The 21,855-nt window shown below is 34.9% G+C and overlaps 2 protein-coding genes across 5 annotated transcripts; one reads left to right on the top strand and one right to left on the bottom strand.

The window, feature by feature from the left end:
* The first annotated feature begins 438 nt into the window (after positions 1–438).
* On the top strand, positions 439–15,098 carry LOC129800490 (solute carrier organic anion transporter family member 74D). 4 transcript variants are annotated; one of them, XM_055844908.1, is made up of 7 exons: positions 439–779; positions 1,143–1,533; positions 6,766–6,995; positions 7,095–7,265; positions 7,331–7,687; positions 10,132–11,215; positions 14,872–15,098. In XM_055844908.1, exons 2-7 carry the CDS (start codon positions 1,304–1,306, stop codon positions 15,038–15,040), a joined length of 2,241 nt encoding a protein of 746 aa, XP_055700883.1. In that variant the 5' UTR covers positions 439–779; positions 1,143–1,303; the 3' UTR covers positions 15,041–15,098. The 4 variants fall into 4 exon arrangements, with proteins under 4 accessions (XP_055700883.1, XP_055700884.1, XP_055700885.1 ...); XM_055844909.1 differs by having other exon boundaries at positions 439–544; XM_055844910.1 differs by having other exon boundaries at positions 439–501.
* Positions 15,099–15,165: 67 nt separating this feature from the next.
* LOC129800491 (nascent polypeptide-associated complex subunit alpha) lies at positions 15,166–16,396 on the bottom strand. The gene is made up of 3 exons (XM_055844911.1): positions 16,294–16,396; positions 15,820–15,949; positions 15,166–15,758 (listed from the first exon to the last, which is right to left on the bottom strand). The coding sequence occupies exons 2-3, from the start codon at positions 15,944–15,946 to the stop codon at positions 15,241–15,243; spliced, it is 645 nt and encodes a 214-aa protein (XP_055700886.1). The 5' UTR covers positions 15,947–15,949; positions 16,294–16,396; the 3' UTR covers positions 15,166–15,240.
* Positions 16,397–21,855: the final 5,459 nt, after the last annotated feature.

Below are 21,855 nucleotides of genomic sequence, written 5' to 3' on the forward strand. Positions count from 1 at the left end.
GCAGCGGAGTAATATTATCTAAAAATGAAGTTAGTTTGCAAATCTAAAATTGTGAAAAAAAAACAGAATCTAGCACAGCTTTAAATTTTTTTGTTGTGTTATCAACTGATTTGGAGACTTTTAGCATTCCATACTCCAAGTCAGTTGTCTCAAATGAAAGTGCTTAGAATGCACAAGTTAATTTTAGTGTTTGTAAAAAGAAGATGCTTTTAGTGGAAGTGAAAGATTCAGCGAAATATTACGGAGGAAGAAATGTGGAGCTCGTGCTTATTGTTGGGGAGATTACTTTAAGTGGATCTTCCAATGGCGAATAAACATCCATTATATACTTTAAAGGTTTAGACCATCTGATACACATAATATTTGATTAGTGACACTAATATATTAACAGTAAGCACGAAGATCACTATTGGAGCCTATTGTGCCGCTCAATTTCCCAGTCTTCTATTGCTGGTCCAAGTGTCTACATCTCTTCCTCGTCTTCCTGGACAATTTTTCATGGTGGATTACTAAAAACGGGATTATTTAAGAAAATTTCTTTATTGTGTGTATCAGGAAGTTTCTAGGGAGGATTATCTAGTGATTTAAATGACTTTCCACTGTCCATTGCGTTGAGATTCAATTCTGTTTTCCCTTGAATTTTCTTCTTGGGACACCTCGACAATGTCAATTGTGTGAATATGTGTCTATCTTGCTAAAGTGTCCACTCGCGCGATCCCATTTAAAGTGATTGAGTGTGGTGATTTTTTCGCTACTGCAAATCTAGATTAGGGATTTAGGTTATTGGATTAAATTTCTAATACAATTTTCTGCCCAAGTTCTTCATTTACTAAATTTTGGCGGTTAGAGAGCCATTTTGGCCAAGAGTGACGCCAAAATTTGGCGGGATTTCTTTTTGGTAAATACCATCCCAAAAAAAAATCAGTTAAAACTGGGAGCGAGTGCCTTGGGTCTTTACACCATGTTCGCCCCATAAATCAAGACGGTTTGATGCAATTGTTCTCTTATCACATCCACTCCACCAAGTCTTTTTCTATTCATCTTAAACATCTACACATGCGTCTTGGGCAATTTGATAAGCACTGATGAATTTAAATCATATATAAATCGTAAATTTAGTCCTAACACCGTTTCATTTGCAGATCAACCAGACTCTGGGGAAGATGTTGGTAGTGATCGTGAATTTGTGCTTCATGGAATAACTAAAAGCACCAAAGTTGCATTTTCTCTTACTTATTCAAAGTTTTTAAAAGAAAGTCTTTCTTCAATTTTAAACAAAGTGCATTAAGATAATTATCCAAATATGAGTGTAAATAATCACAGTGGAAAAGATGTGGATTGTGAGGGAAAGGGTGATGAAGAGCATTTGCTAAATCACGAAAAGGGTAACAATGTGAATAGCCATCAATTGGACAATGTTGAGAAAAATGGCGCGAAAACCACCGAAGATCTCGATAATCTCTACAACCACATGCCCTTAACTGACGAAACAACTTGTGGATTTTGGATATTCAAGGGACCATTCTATCAAAAGTAAGATCATATTCATCATCTAACAATTACAGATATTTCATAAGATCTTCGCACAAAAAGCCTCTTGCTAATTCTTCAGGCGATCTCTCGGGGTTTGACAATAAATTTTTGAGCATTAACATTTTCACAATTGTGATGATCATTGTTGATTCAAGACTTTCTGCCAGCAAGATTGTTGGAAGCTCCTCGAGTCACGTTTGACGAATGATGAGGGGGAGAAGGTTCGTCTGGCATCTAGCGTGGCTGCCTCAAGAACATTGAGATTGGGCTAAATTTCTTTGAGAAGGTCATGGAGCGTTTGAAGATTGTTTGACATGAAAATCAGTTCAATGCTATTATTTTGAATATAAAAGCAAACTTCCAAAAAAAATTATTTTAAAAACATCTTGAAGGATATCAACCATACGCGTTCTAAATCAATTTCAATAAATTAGAATTTTCCTTAGCTTAAATAGACTCAGGCTGATCCTCTAGGACATGTAGGCTGTAAAATTTGGCAGTAAAAATTTATCCGAGTCTATTATACACTTAAGACTTAGGAACCTCAATTAGAGGTCCTTTGCATGAATTTCCTCTACCATTTTCATTGTGGTATAGTATAATTTTTCACTTTTACCGTATCGATAATATCGATAAATTTTTATCTCTTAGATTTAGTGAATAACAGATTTTTAAATAATTATTGGACTATTTATTGTATCACCCCTAAAAGAAAGCGGCTTTTGATAAACATTTATATTCGCTACAAAAAAATATAGCTATATCATAACAATTTTTCATATTTATTCATTTTTATCATATCACCCCTTCATTATAAATTAAAATTAAACTTGATCAGTTAAAATTACAAACGTATATTAAGTCAATTTAAAATTTAAAAGAAATTATATTGTCATGAACGTTTACACAAAGGTATAGGAAAGAACGTTCATCTTAGACAATAACTTTATGAACGGACTCGTTAATGTACATCAACGCTTAGGATTTTTAATGAAAAAAAAAGAATATTCTGCTCAGAATTGGCTATTGACCAATTAAGAGAATTAGGCAAGATTATTTCGATGGCTCAGAATATAAAACGCATCACAAGGAAGGTAAAGAGTGTCAAGGTGTACCCTAAAAGCGAAAAAAACGAATTTTGCTTAAAATCGATTTATTCAATTCAACTCAATTCAAATTACCAATTTCCATTAAGGGGGTGCCTGATTAACAAGGTCAAAAAATCGTTTTTTTTTCAAGAGGAGGCTTACCTTGATTCATGTGGCCTATATTAGCATCTCGTCCTAACTTTTAGTATAGTGTAGAGCGTGTGGCCTATTCGAAACATGTCAACCCAGTCGACGGCCACAACCCACCAATCCTAATCCTTTATTCCTTTGACACGCCCAACCCCTACCATCCTCATGGGTGCTGAAAGGTTGCTTTGGGGCTCTTACTGTTAGGTAAATGTCCTCAGTCTTCAGTGAGTGAGCATCAGTCGCGGACGGTTCACTCTCATGAAGTGAAAAATGGGTGGCACCTTCAGTTCTCCAATTTCCCTCTAAGTTTGCATTTTTCTATTTAGGTGAGCCCCATCTGGGCTTACAATAGGGTCAATCTTTGTTTAGGATAGGTATTTTAAGTATTACGAAATAAATTTATATAATTGAATTGAATTGATTTTTTTTATTATTACTTAAATGAATAGGCAAATTATCTAAAAAATAGGGGAAACTGGGGCACCACCAAACACGGGATAGGACCAAATACTAATTTTTATTTCTAAAGTACTTGCACTATCTCAACTATTTCTTCAGTGGACAAGCATCACTATACAGTAGACTCTCTCTTAATCGGGAATATGAGGCAAAATGTCATCCGGTTTATCGATAGATTTGGGCGTCAAAGCCTTTGTAAATATAAAGCGCTCAATTATAACGGATCACGATAAAATAGGAAGAACTGCAGCGAATTTGAGCGAATTAGCTTCATAATTAAACGTGAAAATTGTCAACAAAATTTTTCGCCCGATTGGAAAAGAGCCAATTGAGTGAGAGTCTACTGTAGTACCTATAAAATGTCTATAAGTCTTGTCCTCTGAAGTCAAATATCCGATTAAAAAATCGCAACGTTTGGTGCTACCCCGTGTTTGGTGTTGCCCCAGTTTCCCCTATACCATAAAAATTCCAAAAGCCAATTTAAAATATTTTCGAAAATGCAGCGACGAGAGCTAAGAAACGTAGAGCAGATTTGCAAGCCCTCGGACGAATATTCAATACTTGTCTTTTTCTTTCAATTTTGTCGAATTGACGGGAAAAATTAAAAAAAAAACAACATTCACCGAATGAAACGAGTTAAGTCTTATTCTCTTCGGAATTAAATTATCTTGTAGTTCACCCTAAATAGTCTTTGAAAATTAAATCTGTGTTTTACACAATAATAAAGTCAATTTTTTCCAAAATATCCACTAGAAAACTTAAAAAAAAAGTTCCTATTTCACAATTTTTCCAGTTTTTTTGCTTACCTACGAAATACACTTATGAAAATTGAAAATCTTTTAAGATTTTTTTTTAGTTCTGCGAATGAGGCAATCCAGTGAAGTAGGGGAGACTGGGGCAAGATTTGTCAAAACGAAAATTTCAATATTTACTATTTTCTAAAATAAAAGAGACTGAGGCTTAGAAATTTTTATTATAGATAGCCTTCATGAACCTTCTTAAACTTACAAAGTTTCAAGGGATTCGAGGAAGGATTATGTAAAATAAAAAATAATGAAATTTTGAGCCCTATTTTTGGAATATTCAGCTTACAGAAAACATCAATACTGATTAGCTCAATTTGAGCACATTTCTCGTTAAGATAGAGAAACATTATCTTCGACAGAGTTGTAGAGGAATAAATTTCCTATAAAAATATGTCTATTTAATATTTTTAACGTTTACGAAAGTAAAACGTCACAAAATTATCCGAAGACTGACAAAATTTGCCCCAGCAATTATGAGAATCTCTACAAAATCTACTTTTAGAAAATGTTTCGAAAATCACATTTCTTTCGAGATAGAGGAAAATAGTATTCTGCAATGTTGTAAAGCAGTTAATTTCCTGTAAGAATATGCACATTATAAAACGTTTAAATTTTCTCAGAGCTCCTGAAAGAAGCTCCCCTACTCATTACTCCGCTATTTTATAACTATTTAAAAAAAATAAGCACATTGAAATGCATAAACGAATACCAAAAATTTCATGACGATTAGTAATTTCCTTTTCCTCTAAGAAAATCACGAAAAACAGCTAAAATTTTGGCGTTCCCAATTCAGGCTATCCCCTTAAGAATTAGGAACTTTTACGTTTAATTTAATTTAGATTTGTTTTCATTATTTTTATTATTTTTTGTTGAATTCTAAATTATTTAAAAGTGAATTTGAAAAATACAGATACAGATAGATAAATATTTTTATTTTCAATCAACTTGGTTTCGGCTGCCGCCGACTTACGAATACAAATTTTAAAAAATTTTAAAATCAAAATTATAAGTAAACGAAGTAAATTTCATGAAATTAAAATACAGAGCTTTTTACTAAAAGATTTAAGGACTGCAAATAGCTTTATGCGCAATAAATTGAGTAGTAATCTTTTCACACTAAATAGAAATTCAATAATGGAGTGTTTTAATAAAGAAAATATTTCATAAAAAATCAATGACGAAGCATCCCGGCTTTGCGGAATACTCGACTGGTTTGAACTCACGAGATTAAACTCCGTGGTTTATTTTTTGCGAATTCTTTCAGTGTATATCGATTTACTCACGCACAAATGAAAAGGAATATTTGAGAAAAACAATTGAATTAAATGTAGATTGAGACCAATAGTCGTGTAAGGAATTACAAGATCTTTCAAAAAAATCACTTTTATGCAAATCGGTTAAAAAACGAGCTTTTCATGTTGAATTTTCTGCTTCAAAAAATAAAAAAATGGCGAATTTTCCGGTAATTGGTATATTTCGACGAAATTTTCGTCTAGGTTATCTTTAAAACGAATTCAAAAATCATTGAAAAAACTTGGGCCAATTTTAAGAAAAACCAAAAAACATGATTTTGAATGTAATGGGAGGAGTTAAAGGAATAAAGAAAAAGAAACATCTGCAGTCTAAATATAATATTATTGTGACAAGTTGGAAAGAAAATGGATTATATGAAGAATTTCAATTTAAACACGTATATACCTGAACATTTATCCTTGGGATATTAATTTCTCATTTGCAAATTGTTCTACTGTATTCATTTAAGAGATTAAAATTAGTCGGGAAGGTCTTCAAGCTATTTATTAGATACTAAAAAAGTCTTAATTTTGTAATAATTTCTTTGTCATTAACATTTTATTTATTTATTTATTTATTTATTTGTCGATTTTCTTTATAAAATGTCTGCTCACTTATTGAAAAAATTTAATAAGTAATGAACATTTCAAATGAGCAAAATATGATCCACTCTTTTGAAAAGGATCCCGAAATGACTCTTTTTTCACCAGTAAATTAGCTGTAAATGATTCATTATACGAAATATCAAAATCGGTCTAGCCTTATGTCCCAAATAGACTTATGTAAATCCTTAAGAAAATCGTTAAATTTGGAAGTAAAATTATCAGGGAACGAAAATTTTTGCAAATAACCTCCTAATACTGATCCTGAAATCTCAGGGGTGCTTATTCTTTCCCGCCAAATTTTACGAACTAAATTGCAAGAAAATTTTTATAGCAAAAGAACTTTTTGCGTCCTTTGGGGGTATAACTATAGGATTTCCTTAAGATAAACCATAATCCATTAATACGGCAGATACAGCACGTAAACTCCTTATTCATTCATTTAAATTAACTGTAAATAATAAATCTATTTTCAAATAAATTACCTAAATTTCTCCATGTGCAAATTTTCATGCAAATTCAAGAGATTTCGCAAAAATCGGACTTGCGATAAAATAAACCAAACACAAGAGGCAAACATAGTCTCTGTTTTGAAATTGATAACGACAAAATGATCAAGTGTCCCTTCTCAAAGAAATCCATGAAAGACTCCATGTTAAAAATGAAAGTAGAATAAGTGATAAGAAATAGCCCAAAGATTTCCATTCCATCAGATTCTTTAAGATCAAACACCTTGCTTTGTTCACGTGAGATATTGCAAACTATGAAGATCAATATTTGCCAAATGAAAATTGCACACGGAGTTGTTTAACTTTGATCGGGGTATCTTGGCAGGTTTGCCAATAAGAAGGCATATGTCTTCCTCTATGGCGTTGTCGGGTGCATCTTCAGCGCCACTTATGCGTACTTCAATGGAACCATCACGACACTGGAGAAGAGATATAAGATCCCTAGCAAAAACACTGGGATCCTTTCTGTAGGCAATGACATCAGTACCCTCTTCATTTCGGCCATCCTGAGTTACTATGGCGGCAAAGGCCATCGTCCGCGATGGATAGCATTTGGTGAGGAGACACTAATATCTTCTTTCCTGCATCACTAGACAACCTTGCACACTCTTCGGGCAATTTTCTATTTAATTGTGGCTTTTCTCTCTGCTTTAGGATTATTTACGATTGTGTTGTTTTGCGTGATGACGGGACTGCCGCACCTAATTTATGGCCCAGGGGAGAATGCACTTTCCCTGACCACGGAGTATGGCGCCACATTTGACGAGAATACTACTCATGAAGTTATGGAGGCGCAAAAAATGAAGATCCTCTGCAAGGCTAACAGTAATCTACATTCCTTGAACTTGACCAGGACCTAGCATTACGTTTTGTTCCTTCTTCCTTTACAGGAACAACGGTCGATGATGAATGTGAAACTGAGGAGGGAAACCTAATGCCGCAGATCATTCTCTTCCTTGCCCAGTTGATCTCTGGCATTGGAAGCTCACTGTACTACACCCTCGGAGTCTCTTACATGGATGACAACGTCAAAAAATCCAAGACTCCAGCACTGATTAGCTTATCCTACTTCCTAAGGATGCTGGGACCTGCAATGGGCTATGCTCTAGCTTCCGTCTGTCTTAAGATGTACATCTCACCTTCTCTGACACCCACGATAAGTAACACCGATCCTAGATGGTTAGGTGCTTGGTGGCTTGGGTGGTTCATCCTGGCAGGGGTATTGATCGTTTTCGCTTTTCTTTTGGGTGAGTATTTTATTTCATCACATCATTGATATCATTCTTTAATAGTCCGAACAGGACCATCAATCATTAATTTTTGACCAATTTATGGTACCATATAATACACCCTATGAGTCAAGTTTTGGAATTTCGGTCTAAAAACTTTCTTGTTCTTCTTTATGTTTTTATTGGCCGACGTTTCGATCCTTGGTTGGGACCTTCTTCAGGGCATCAAAAACTGGGAGAACAATTGTAAATATTAATTCAACACCATCAACTTTCACTGACACTACACATTGCTCCTCGTCCATCAGCAGTGGAAGATTGACTCCTGAGTCAATCTTCCACTGTCAATTGTTCTCCCAGTTTTTGATGCCCTGAAGAAGGTCCCAACCAAGAATCGAAACGTCGGCCAATAAAAACATAAAGAAGAACAAGAAAGTTTTTAGACCGAAATTCCAAAACCTGACTCATATCATCCTAACGGTCGACTCTCAACATTGTAATACGCCCTATATTGCGATTAAGATTTAGGACGAATAACACCTAGGTAAGGTCTCAACCTCGAACTGAAATCTCAATCCTTCACGTTTCTTATTTCCGTGATCGAAATTCAAGATAATCTTATCTTATCATCTCTAAGCAGATACTTTGCAGTCAGGTTCATACCGGTTGCGATCTAGCTAGTTCTAAACCCAACTGTATCTGAATTAATACAGTTCTGTCCCGTGTTGAAACATGGGAAACCTTCAATAGAATGTTTGCAAGCTTGCACGCTCTTCTTATTAAACTCTCTTTGTCAAGGGAAGGTTTTTTTCCAAACATTCCCTACCTGAAAAGCTATGTAGGCCATCGTGTGGAAGCTTCGACCTCAAGACAGACCTAGAACTGCACAGAAAAAATATTTTGTAAAAATGTTCGTAAATGTTTCTGAATTCCTATGGGGGAGTAACGAAATGCTCGTGAATCGTATAACCCACAAACAAATTTGTAAAAGTTTGTACTTTTTTCACAAACATTGTTCGTAACATGATTACTTGACGAGCATTTTTTTATATTTTTGCAAACATTTGTTCGTAAATGTTCGTAAACATACAAAAAAATGTTCGTAAAAATTTGTCGTTTGTTTGTAAATGTTTATTATTTACGAACATTTTACGAACATTTACGAACAAATGACAAAATTTTACGAAAATTTTTTGTGTGTTTACGAACGTTTACGAACAAATGTTTGTAAAAGTACAAAAAATGTTCGTCAATTGATCAATTTACAAAATATTTTTTTCTATGTGGCAATATCCTGAAGTAAATTCAGAAAATATATTCAGGATATTACGTAGTTTCAGTTCTTTTGTGGATTAACCTTGATTGTGATGTTGAGTTATTTATAAAATCGAAGTTCGGAAAGAAAATTTGTAAGTTTCGGCATTCATGTAATATATTTTGTGTTGCCAATGATAATAATTTGTTTTATCATACGATAATGTTGGGCACTCAATGGGTCAAGTGGTAGAGCACTCGCTCTATGATGCAAGTGTCCCGGGTTCGAATCCCCTTTAGGTCACCAGGAATTTTTCTGGCGTTAAAGGTGTTCGGATTGCATCCAGTGAGCTTCACTGCACCTGATTCCACGGGCATGGGACTGACAATCTCATCCCGTATAAGAAAAAATAATAATGCATGTCTAGAAATCCCCTTGGGGGAAGGCCTAGTTCCTATATGGAATGTTGTGCCAGCATTATTATTATTATTATTCAGGATATTGCCTTGCAGCGTATTGGAATCGATCGCGGAGATCTTCCTGAAGTGGCAGAAGACCGACAGTCATGGGCTGCCTATACCTGGATTTCCTGGGCCCGCGACTCCGTTAATTATAAGCGGTTGAAAATGAATGATTGAATGAATCAAATATGTAATAAAAGTTCGCTTATGTTTCCTGTTCCTTGGAACGCTTAATGGATTGGCCAGGTTTCCAACTGTTCCCAACCATTTCGTTTCTCCGCGTGTTTGCTCTATGTAAGTTTCTCGGTTTCTCACGTGGTCCTAGGAGTTCTTGGAAGTTCTTCGGGTTCCCGTGATTTCTTGAATTCCTCGTAAGTTTCCGGAATTCTCATACGATTCTTGAATTCGTTTATCCCAAATAGAAACATTGAGTCAAAGCTTTCAACAGCTTGAACTCTGTATTTTGTGAAAAAGGAAGACCTTATCTTAGATCTCAACGATCTCAACCTAAGGGCATCGACAGACTTGAAGATTAGCCGAGAGACGACTTAGCGTAATTATATCCGAAATAATGGTAAAATCGTATTTCTATCATTTTCCACTAAACCGTTTCTCGGATTAAGTCGTAAGTGTGTCTAGGACATAAGATCTACCACGCTAGCGATATCAGTCCATAAACGGATATTTTTTCACAGTAACAGCTTACAATCTCTTAATTTTAAATATTAATTTGTTGTTCTCTTTAGGCCTGTTTCCAAAGATCCTCCCACGAGCTGCTGCCCGGAAGAGGATAGCAATTGAGAAAGCCAAATTGGGCATGAACGTCGATGAAGAGATCCAAGCAGAACTACCAGCTTCCGTTAAAGATATGATTACCACGTTCAAACGTTTGGTATCTAACAATACCTTGATGCTGAACAACCTGGCATCGATCTTCTACTTCTTCGGCTACATGCCCTACTGGATCTTCACGCCAAAGTACATTGAAACGCAGTACCGGCAATCAGCTTCAGTTTCCAGCCTTGTGACCGGAACTGTGGCTCTAGTCTTCTCTGCCATTGGAGTTCTGCTGTCAGGAGTCGTGATCTCAAAATACCGACCTAGGGCTAGGCACATGGCAGCCTGGAATGTTCTGGTGGGAGGTCTCTCAGTTATCGGGATGATCGGATATGTGTTCCTGGGATGTCCAGCCAATGATAACTCCATGGTTACTGAATACACAATCGCAAACACTGCAAGCACTCCCGTGATAGACTTCCCTAGAAATTTTAGCACCTGCAATTCTAACTGCCACTGTGACTACGTCAAATACTCTCCGGTTTGTGGTGAGGACGGCAAAACGTTCATCTCGGCTTGCCATGCAGGATGCAGACAGCAGATAGTCACGGACAGCGGGAAGATATTCACAGATTGCAGTTGTGTGGAGAGCAAAAACAGCTCTTTCTCATCTTTCAATTCTTCCTCTTTCGACTTCTCAGAGGACTTCTCACTAAGTTCCCCAGGAAGTGATCTCCCAAAAAGTGGATTTGCCACTCCGGGCTCCTGCCCAGTAGACTGCTACAAGCAATTTTATCTCTTCCTTATTGTAATGTGCTTCATAAAGTTCACTGGAGCCACGGGCAGAGCTTCGAATTTCTTGGTATCTGTGAGATGTGTCGAGGAGAAGGACAAACCCGTAGCCATGGGATTCAGTCTCATGATTATGAGTCTGTTTTCATTCATTCCCAGTCCCATCTTCTTTGGGGCTATCCTCGACAAAACCTGCCTAGTCTGGGGAAAGACATGCACGGGAACAGGGAACTGTTGGCTGTACGACGGTGAAACTCTGAGGTGAGTCATTTTTTCTCTAATCTTACATTTAACTAAAGCACATTTCATATGTTTCCTACATAAATTGTGATCATTGCGTAAATTTAAAACTTGTACGTATTCTTATACGAACCATAAGTCCTATGTGGACTCACTGATCTATGAGAATAATTTTCCCGTAAGATTTGGCGTTAAAGGATCAGATGACGGAAACTTGTACAAAGGACCTCAATCCGTGATCCTAAATCCTCAGTGAACGGTAATCTGGGCTAGTCCTTAACCGTATAATTTTAGGCTAAGGAATGGATCATATTTAACATCGTTACCATGAAGGATAATGTTTGAAATTTACAGAAGTCAGAAAGGAAGAACTGGAGACAAAATCAGCCAGAAAATGTTACTCATAGAAGATTGTTGAAAATTTTACTACGCAGTCTTATGGCCTTATGGGCATTCAATGGGTCAAGTGGTATAACACTCGCCCTATGATGCAAGTGTCCCGGATTCGAATCTCCTTTAGGTCACCAGGAATTTTTCTAGAGTTAAAGGTGTTCAAATTGCATCCAGTAAACTTCACTGCACTTGATTCCACGGGGCATGGGTCTGACAACCTCATCCCGGTATAAGAAAAATTAATAATGGTTGTCTCGAACTCCACTTGTGGGAAAGACCCCTAGTTCCTCTATGGAACGTTGTGCCATTATTATTATTATTATTATTATTATTATTATTAGTCTTATGGCCCTTATGACACATTTTACCCTGAGTGGTAATTTTTTGCGAAGGAAAGCTTTTCAGAAAAATTTTAAAATAAACGATGCATCCAAATTGTTCTGTAAACTTTTACTAATGCACAAATTATGAAATATTATTGGTAAAAATGTATATCTTCTGTAAATATTTTAAAAAGAATGCTAACAAGTTCAATTAATTTTTTTTTATATTCCTCCTCGGATTCCTTTAAAAAATTTAGACATTTGACGATATTCATGAAGGCTATCTATTGTGAAAATTCAATTTAAAGCCTCTGTCCAAGGGGGAATATTAGAGTCGGGAGTGGTGTACAGGTGAAAATGAAGTGCTTGGAAGTCTTTGGAAGTGGGAGTGTTCAAATATAAGTTTTTTTTGCCTAATTACGATTTTTTTAATTCGAGCGACAGTATAATTTGAAGAAGTTTGTTGAAATTTTCAAGTTCGGCTATTACAATAAAATGTAGCAAATACGCTCAAACTTATTATGGCTTAATTTGTGTCGTAATTTTTACCAGGAAAATATTCAGTTGAACAATAATTTTCCTTAATTTTTACAGGAATTACAAATTCATGTAGTGGCTCGCAAATAATGACATAGCATTGCAGTTGACTTTCAATCAATTTGATATAATTTTTTTTCTAATTTATCGTATTCGTGGGACTTTTTCGCGAATGTCCATAGGTTACCTCTACCATTTTTTGTTTACCTATTTGCATTTACTGGAAAGGTTTCAGTGTATTATATCTCTTCGATGCCAAAAGTGTTCTTCAAAAAAGTAGATTTCTATTTTTGAGGACTATTACAAAATGAGGAACGAAAAGGTGCATTTGTAATATGTAATGCTAGACTAATTTTGGAAAGGTAGTGATGTACTTCCATTAAAGAAACATTTTGGGGGTTTGTTTAGATTTCGTCCTTGCTCTAAGGATTATTGAAAAGTGGCTTTGAAAATTTAGAAATAGGGATTTATTCTTCGAAATATCAATTTCATTTTAAAGGGTCTCTAATATTGATGCCAATATTGTGAGAATCCTAGTAGAAGAAAATTTGTGGATAGCCATTAAAGAAACTGTTAAAATGTCGGAAAACAATAATTAGATAGTATTTCGCTATGTAGAAAGGCTTGGATGTGTTTAAAAGCTCGGCACGTAGGTGCCACATTCTTTCACTCAAGGGAAAAAGCATAACTTTATGATTGTGGTCATTTTTCTCCTGATATGTTGTGATAAAAAATCTTTTTTGCGGATCGATTGGCGACAGGTGATGAGGAATTGATCTAATACAACAATAGCGAAAAAGATCCTGGAAAAAATAGCCAAGCTTGTTGCAAAAGTTGATTAGCAATCATCTAAAACTTTTCCTAAGGAAGGGTGCAAAATGTTTTAATTTCAAAGGATTTTGAAACCAGAGAAAGAATCAAGCTCAATAAAATGTGAAGATACGTCTGAAGTGCTGAATTAGTTGTTGCACTCGTACTTTTGAACTCTTACCGACTTTCCAGCACAGGTTCAATAATTACAAACGACAATACGTATTTTACCAAAAGTAGCTTCACAGCTTCTTAGGAAAATTCAAAATATGTTGATAACCCCTTCGTAAAACGCAGATAATATTAAAATATTGAAAGTATGCAAAAATATCTGGCGCAAGAAATTTAAAATATAAGCAAAATTAAAAAAAAAATATGTGTAAAAATAAATTTCTTGAGATTTTTTTAGAATTTCCTTAATTAGATTTTTCATCATAATAAATAAATTATTCATTTCTAAGTATAAGAAGTGCATGAAGTGCAAGAAGTGCTGGAAGTATTGCATTATTTTCGAGAGTGTTGCGAAGTTCTGGAAGTGCGAAGATCTCTTCCATACAAATCGTGGAAGTGCCTGGAAGTAGTGTACACATTTTCACCCAAATATCTCCCCCTTGCCTCGGTCTCTTTTATCTTGAAAAATATCAATTTTTAATTTTTATTTTGAACTTATTACAATTTGCCCTGGGTTCCCCTATAAAATCAACTATTTCAGCTTCAGCCCATTTCAAGCTTGAAAATTCGGAATGAATTCAGTGAGTTTTGTTACCTATTGCAGAGTGTTTTTTATTAACTCTTTCTGGATCTTCAGGACCGTTAGCGCGTAATGCCGGCTTCAGACTGGAGGTTTAGTAAAGTTCCCGAAGGTCCCAAAAATCTTAATAACAAGCAATTTTATTGATTTTTCAAAATCCAATGAATCATTTGCCCTTAATATTCAATTCTAAACAACAATTTCCTAAAAAAAATCATGCTTTATGAGGAATAGGAGCACTGAGAGAAATCCGCAAAAGTTAAAATAACATTTCGGAAATGTTTATTTTACGTTACGAAAGTGTTTATTTTAAGATTTTTAGGAAAATTCTGATCTAGGACTAGATTATATGGGCAAACTATTTATTAGATTTTGGAAAATAAAGAATATAGCTTGCTATTTAGGATTTCAAAATGCAACCTCAAATCTGAACATCTAGATATGATTTTGTTATAAACTAAAAAAATGATTTCGGATGGGATAAAGAAGGGTATAGGAAAAATGTAAAAAATGTAATTTCACGGTAAAGGCCACTTATGGGGGGGGGGGTTATCGAAGGACAGAGATATTAAAACTAATGCAGCTGGGTTGGGAATTTTCTTCTAGATTAATTTGCTAGTTTTAGGAAACTCTGTGAATTTTGTTTTAAATCCTTAACGGAATTTTTAAATCGCACTCCAGTTTCCCCAAAATCGCCTAAAGTTATGCAAATACTTCCTCTCATTGGAAAATATTAATTTAACTTGAAATTTCCATGAAACATGACTCCTTTTCCAGTGGAATGTTTCAATGGATTTTTAATTGAATAAATAAACTAGTGAATCACCCTCTTACCTCCATCTGACCAATTCCTACGCTTCCAGGTACCTCATGAACTTCACTGCGGCTGTCTTTGTGATCATCGGAACACTGTTCGACTGCGGAGTCTGGTACTACGTGAAGGATCTCAAGATCTTCGATGACGAGCCGAATGAGACGGAGCTGAAGGAAGTGACGAAGGAGAAGGAGCAGCCAGTCCCGGAAAAGAAATAACCAACATATTCCCCAAATAGTTTTTTTTCTGTGTAAATAAATTTCGCTGTTAATCTCATGGCCTGCTGCAGATAAAACCCCAATTCCCGGAAACCTCAATTTCCTTGCCCAGAGTAAAAGCCAAATTCAAGATCTAAAATTTATTCTTCTCCGTAATCAAGAAATGCAAGGAGGAAGGGAGACAGCAGGAGGGAGAGGATTTACATTGTCAGCTCCATGATGGCATTGACAATGTCGTTGTTGTTGTTTTTGAGCGCCCGGATGGCTTTTCCGCGTGGGACATTGGCCTGCGACATCACCAGGTCAATATCCTTCTCATCCACTCCAGTCTCATCCACTTCCTCTTCATCCTCCTCGGCAATTGGAGCCACGGTGGCTGTGGTTCCGGCAGAATCTCCAGGAGCTGACGATGTCTCCGGAGCCTTGAATTTCTCAGCAGCTGCCACCTGAGCCTGCTGCGACAGATCCTCAATCTTGGCCTCTCCGAAGATGATGTAGGTGTCACTGTGGGGATTCTTGTAGACATCTGGGTTGTTTATCACGAAGAGGATGTTCTTGGACTTGCGGATGGTCACCCTGTTGACGCCCTGAATGGGCTTCAGACCCAATTTCGACATAATCTTCCGGGCTTTCTTCTCTCCACGTGACTGTTTTGCCTTCGAGACCATATCAATGGGCAGCCCCGTGGCCCCACCACCAAGCTGAGTAGCCGTAGTCCCTGAAACAAAACCCAAAATCTCAACAATCTCACCACAAAATCCCCTTCCGGGAAACCTTACCTGCATCCTCCAATTCTGGAAGTGTGTCCTCAGAGTCCGTATCACTGCCTCCCTCCTCCTCGGGGCGAGCTTCAGCCTCTGGGGCGGATGCCTCGGGTGTGTTTTTGATTTCCGTCAGTTCTGGCATTGTCTGCAAAACAAAGAAAATTCCATCAAAACCACTTCCTTCCTCCCACAAAACATAACCTCAAAAACCATGTGGCGCCAATCGCAGCCGGCTGCGCACTAAAGGAAGCCCTGCAAGAATTTTCACACAATTTTCCGCATTTCTCCACAGAAAAGTGCCGGGCGAGTGGGAAAACCGCGTGAAAATCCTCATCAAAAGTTACTTCCAAGAGCCACAGGAGCGCTAGCATCGACCGTCACGGATTTCTATTTTCAAACAAAAACGCAATATCCACGAGACCTTCACAAGGATTTCAACGTGCACAGGATTAATTGAGGTGAAAACTATCAGGAATTGATAAAACTCACCTGTTTTATGTGTGTTTTATAGGATTTTTGGGAAAATAAAGAAACACGCGTGTTTTCACAGAAAATGAAGTCGACTTCAGCGCCACTGGTGACAAATTTTACTGAAGAGATTTCACTGCCATCTAACATTGAAATTAAAATCGATAAAATGTCGATAAAAATGCCGTTAATTTTTGATTTATTTCTATACAAGGAGGGTCATCTATCTGTGTATAGCTTAATTATAAAATATTCAAATTTCGTAAAAGCGACGGTTTCAATTTTTTTTTAGAGCATGATAAGAAAACTCTAATTGTAATTTCTTGTTTTTTTTAATTTATTAAATAAAATCGTGTAATTGATTTAGTAAAATTTAGTAGAATTCTCCATGAAGGAGTTGAAGAGTGATAATATTATTTGATTTTTTGCCTACAATTAGGGGAGACCGGGGAGTTTAGGACACTTTTTCATGTTTTGACTTTAAGACAGTACTTCAAAAAATCACGATAGTGTATTATAATTTTATGTGGTCTATAAGGATACTTACGGGTATTGGCTTTATAAAAAGTACTTGATAGTACTTGGAAAACAACTGAGCTTTCTTGCAGGGTTGGCCGAATTTGTTACATTTTACATTTGACATCATTTTTAACATAGTAAAAAAAACCTTTAACATTTACTACATTTTTAACATGTGAAATTAAAATGTAAAAAATGTTAAATTGCAAAATTGACCCTTCAAATATCAAGTTCAATTTTTTATTTTTTTGCTCAATCAAAGATTTCGCTGTATTCAGTAAAATATTTGCGGCTTTTTGCTATAAAGCTTGTCAAAAATCAGACAAAAATTATGATATTATATCGATATTTAATAAAATCTGCACAGAATCCGAGTAAAAACGATCTAAATTTCTAAACGTTTCGTTCGAAAGTTCTGATGATTTTATATTCAATTTTAACCGTTTTGTGCTGAAACTGCGTTCTTTATAACACTTTCGTGTTGAAGCTATGAGTGTATTACATACATGTGAAATCGTTTTAAGCTTAAGTTGTGCGGGATTATAACATAATATTAACCGTTTTATGTTGAAGCAGTGCCGGTTCTATGACTTTACCCATATTTAACTTAAGTTGTGCGAGTTTTTCCTTAGAGAAAATCCTTAATTTTTCCTGCCCTCCTGGAGTTTTGATTGGCTTTTTCAATACACAAATACAGCTAAATAATTCTTGATCAACTCTTTTATTCGAAGAACTTTCTTTTAGTTTGAATTTCTGGATAAATGAAAATTAATAATGTAGACAATAATATAGTGATATTTATAGTTCAATTATCGCAAATGTTGCAAATCTAAACGGTTCTTTTAAGTGTCATTATATCAAAGTCTGTTAAAAATAACCTATTTTATTAACCTATGTATATTATACGAAAAGAAATTATTCAAAAGTATTTTTTTAGATTTTAAAAATTGATTGTTCAAGTCATACTATTTCCCTATTTGCGAATAGTGGAAAAAATAGAATTTTTATGTCTAATTGTTTTACATGTTTACTAACAATATTAATTTTTGTTCTATTATACCTTAATGGTAAAAAAAATCAACAAGTTGAAGATTCAATACAGACAACATTCTGAAATACCTATCTGTGGAAGAATTAATCATTCTTCTTAGACTTCTTGACTTACTTCACATCAATAGGTTTTCAAAACAAAATTTTGATCATGGCTTTCCCAAGAATGTTTTCTTGATATTCCTCGTAAGCAATATCAATATTGACAATGCTTACAGGAAATGTTTAAAAAAGGATTCAAAAATGCTTAATTTTCCTTTTTTACATTTTACATATTTTTACATTTTTACATATTTTTTGCATGTAAAATGTAAAAAATATTTTTTACTATGTAAAGGCACAACCCTGCTTTCTTGAAGAAGATGAAACATTTAACTTGACGCGTTGTCCCGAATCTCCCCGATGTGGGGCAATATGGGACGCAAAAGGGGATGTTTCGGACGCGTTTTTTCTCGCATAATTTTCATTATTGGAACACACGTTAATTAATTTTAAATGCTAGATTAAAAATATTTCTAATAAAAATAAAAATGTTTAATGGTTTATTTCATACATATAAATTAATAACTATTAATTTTATTTTAACAATCAATTTTATTTTTTTATCAATCAATTATTTAAAGTATTTTCTTCTTATTTTCTATCTACCTTTTTTCCTTTTCTTATTCTAAATCTAAATAGTGCAATCATGATCATCAAATTCCTCAGGCGAGTAGATTTTCTTACAACTTTTAGTTTTGAACTCATTGACGGATTCCTGTTTGATTTTACGACAACTTCATGGTACCTATTTTTCCTTATTTCTCTTAATAAGCTCTCGCCTTGCCTTTTCCGGAGAACTTGTGCGAATTGTAGAGGATATTGCTCGAGAAATTATCGAGAAAATAGTTTTTAACAGGATTGGGCAAAAAGAAAGAAATAATTGATTCCCAAGACAATGATGGTTTAATTGTCTCTGTAGTTAGAGACGCTCCACTGGTAAAATTTGCTCAAGAGGGAGATTTTCAGTAGAAACTGGGCATTACTTTCCAGTTTGACAATAAAAAATTGCACGCCACCTACAATCTTGTCGAAAATCAACGTCCCATTCATCCCCGTTCAGGTGTCCCAAACATCCCCACGTGTAGTTTTGGTATTTAAAACCTTAAAATAAAAAACAAGAGTGTATGATCTCTGAAACTTTTATAAAAATATGTTCTCAGATGATACTGCTAGCTAATGAGATTAAAAAGTTTTCATTATATATAGCTGATATAAAATACACAGAGGAAAACTGAGACATCAAAATATACAATTTTTATCAATTTTTAAAAAAGTGTTCATAGAATTTAAACAATAAAACTGAGGATGTCCAATATTTTAATCAAGATACATCTTAATATTGCCTACGATTGAGTAGTAGTTAAAGCCCATTTATTTCAAAAATTAATGAAAAAATCGCCTTGTCCCACTCACCCCTGTCCCAAATCACCCCGGTCTTCCCTATAGCCTGGGACTTTATGGGATTCAAGAGTGAATCATTTGAAATGGGCAGTGTTCAATATTCTATCTAAACAGTTTCAGATAGATGGAAGTTCAAAAAGTCACCACAGGTATAATACGATAATGTCAAAATTTAAACTCATTTTTCTCAAAAACGCCATTGGACATTCTAATAAAATTTTAGATTGTTGTAGTCTAGCCTATAAAATTTCCAAAAAGTGACATGGGTTCGCTGTGGTTAAAACAGAACCTGAGATATAAGGGGTCAAGGTTTACGAAATTCAAACCGCCATATCTCCGGTTCTATTTAACCGAATTTGATTAGTGAGAGCTCAAATCAAAGGTTTTGCAAAGCACTATAACTTTCTTGAACATTTGAACTTCGTATGATCAATGCTAGAGGTGCCACAGTCGAAAAAACAATTGTCCTAACACATAACTTCAACTATCTCGACATGTGCTTAACCGGTCTTAATGATTACTTCGGCATAAATTGTAGATTTTGCCGTTTTAGTGTAAAAAAATGATTTTTTCCAATAATGGCGCTGAAAAAGTACACAGGTACTGATATGATCGCTTTTATTCCACTACAGTAGACTCTCGCTCAATCGGCTCTTTTTCAATCGGGCGGAAAATTTTGTTAACAATTTTCACGTTTAATTATGAAGCTAATTTGCTCAAATTCGCTGTAGTTCTTCCTATTTTATCGTGATTCTTTACAATCGAGCGCTTTTTGTGGAATTTACAAAGGCTTTGACGCCCACATCTATCGATAAACCGGATGACATTTTGCCTCAAATGTCTAATTGAGAGAGAGTCTACTGTATTTCATTTAAAGTGAGGTTAAAATGAAATATTTCACAAAATTCAACAATTCTCTTACATAATCAAAGTTCATCATATGGACACTATAGGATCGCTAGAGTCAAAAAATTACAATAGAATTCCTTAAATTTGAACATTTGGGGGGTAAGATGACATTTCTCACTCCTCAAATTTGAACAATATTTTCAAAAACGTAACATTCATGTGAAATGCACTTTCCCTAAATTAAGAAAGATAACTTTAGGGAATATATCAATGTAATTTTTTGTTAAAAAAAATGGAATTTGTTGAGGAAGTTAATATAAATACGATAATATTGAGGAAACACCAGAGAAAAATAGTTCTAATTCAGACTCCACGCAAAACTTCTTCACATAACCTCAAATTTTACATTTTGAACTCAACCATCGTTCAAATTTGAGGAGTTCAAATTTGAGGAACTCGACTGTAATTCAAAAACAAATAACCTTATTTATCTCGGCTCCTGATTTATTTTAATTTACGGAAGCCCGTAATAAAGCGAATTAAAATGTGATAATACCTCATGCGTGTTACTGTTTGCCCCAGTATTTTTGAGAATTGCCACAAAAGTACCTTTTTAAAAAATGGCTTGATAAATGTATTTCTTTACAAAATAGAGGAAAATTACTTTCACAAAAGCGGTAAATTTCCCATAAAACTGTGCCATAATTAGAAATTTCTGGACCTCTCGTGCAGCATGTAAAAAAATATGACTTTTTGCTCCAGTCTCCCTTATGTATAAGCATATTCATCTTGGCATTCATAAATTATAGAAAAATACTTCTAAAACTCTTTCCTAATTTTTCTACACAGAAATGGCAGGAAAGTCTTTAGTTATATAATTTTTAAGATCTTAAGAAATTAATAATAAATTTTAAAAATACTTTAATTTCCTAAAATTATACCTTTATTTTGCCAAATTCTGGAATAAAAAATATTGGTTATGTCACATAATTCCTTGAAAAAGCAAGTAGGGTGAAAGGATCACCTATTTACACTTTAAGAAACCGTGTCAGGACTTATTGACACCCTACTCTCTACCATTTGGAATACAACATTTGAACATCTAGGGTAAGTGTGCCAAATTGCGGCCAGCTTTCAATTTCGGCCACATTTTTTGTTCCTCGAATTTCCATGAACTTTTAGATTTTACGTACTCTAGAGATTATACAATGCAAAAGAATAACAAAAAATTTAGCTTCAAAAAACGCGATAACGTGAAAAAGACATAGGAAGAATTCCGGAGGGGCAAGAAACTATGAGAATGAAGGTGGCCGGAATAGGGCACCAAAGCTATGTCTATATTTTTATTAATTTTAAAATGTATTAAGAATGATTTTAGAGCAAATAAAGATGGTAAACTCTTTACAAGGTTCCAAGCAGCACTCTTTCAGAAGAAAGAAAAAAATCAATTTGAATTTAAAATAATACATTTCAAACTTAAGACTTTGACGCTTGCATGCAACTATGCCGAAATTTGGCACACTTACCTTATCCTTATCAGAAAACGTATATTAAGGAAAAAACGTTATATTTTTTACATATTATTTGATATAATACTTTAAATAAATTTCAAGATTTTGACAAAAGTGTCAATAGGAGTTCCCTATCGAGGAGGTGTTCCTTCAACCCTATGTTATCAAAGGGTTAAGAATAATGCTTCGCTCTAGCACTTCATCTAAAGAT

Source organism: Phlebotomus papatasi, chromosome 2 (assembly GCF_024763615.1).
Source record: "Phlebotomus papatasi isolate M1 chromosome 2, Ppap_2.1, whole genome shotgun sequence".
Classification (NCBI taxonomy): domain Eukaryota; kingdom Metazoa; phylum Arthropoda; class Insecta; order Diptera; family Psychodidae; genus Phlebotomus; species Phlebotomus papatasi.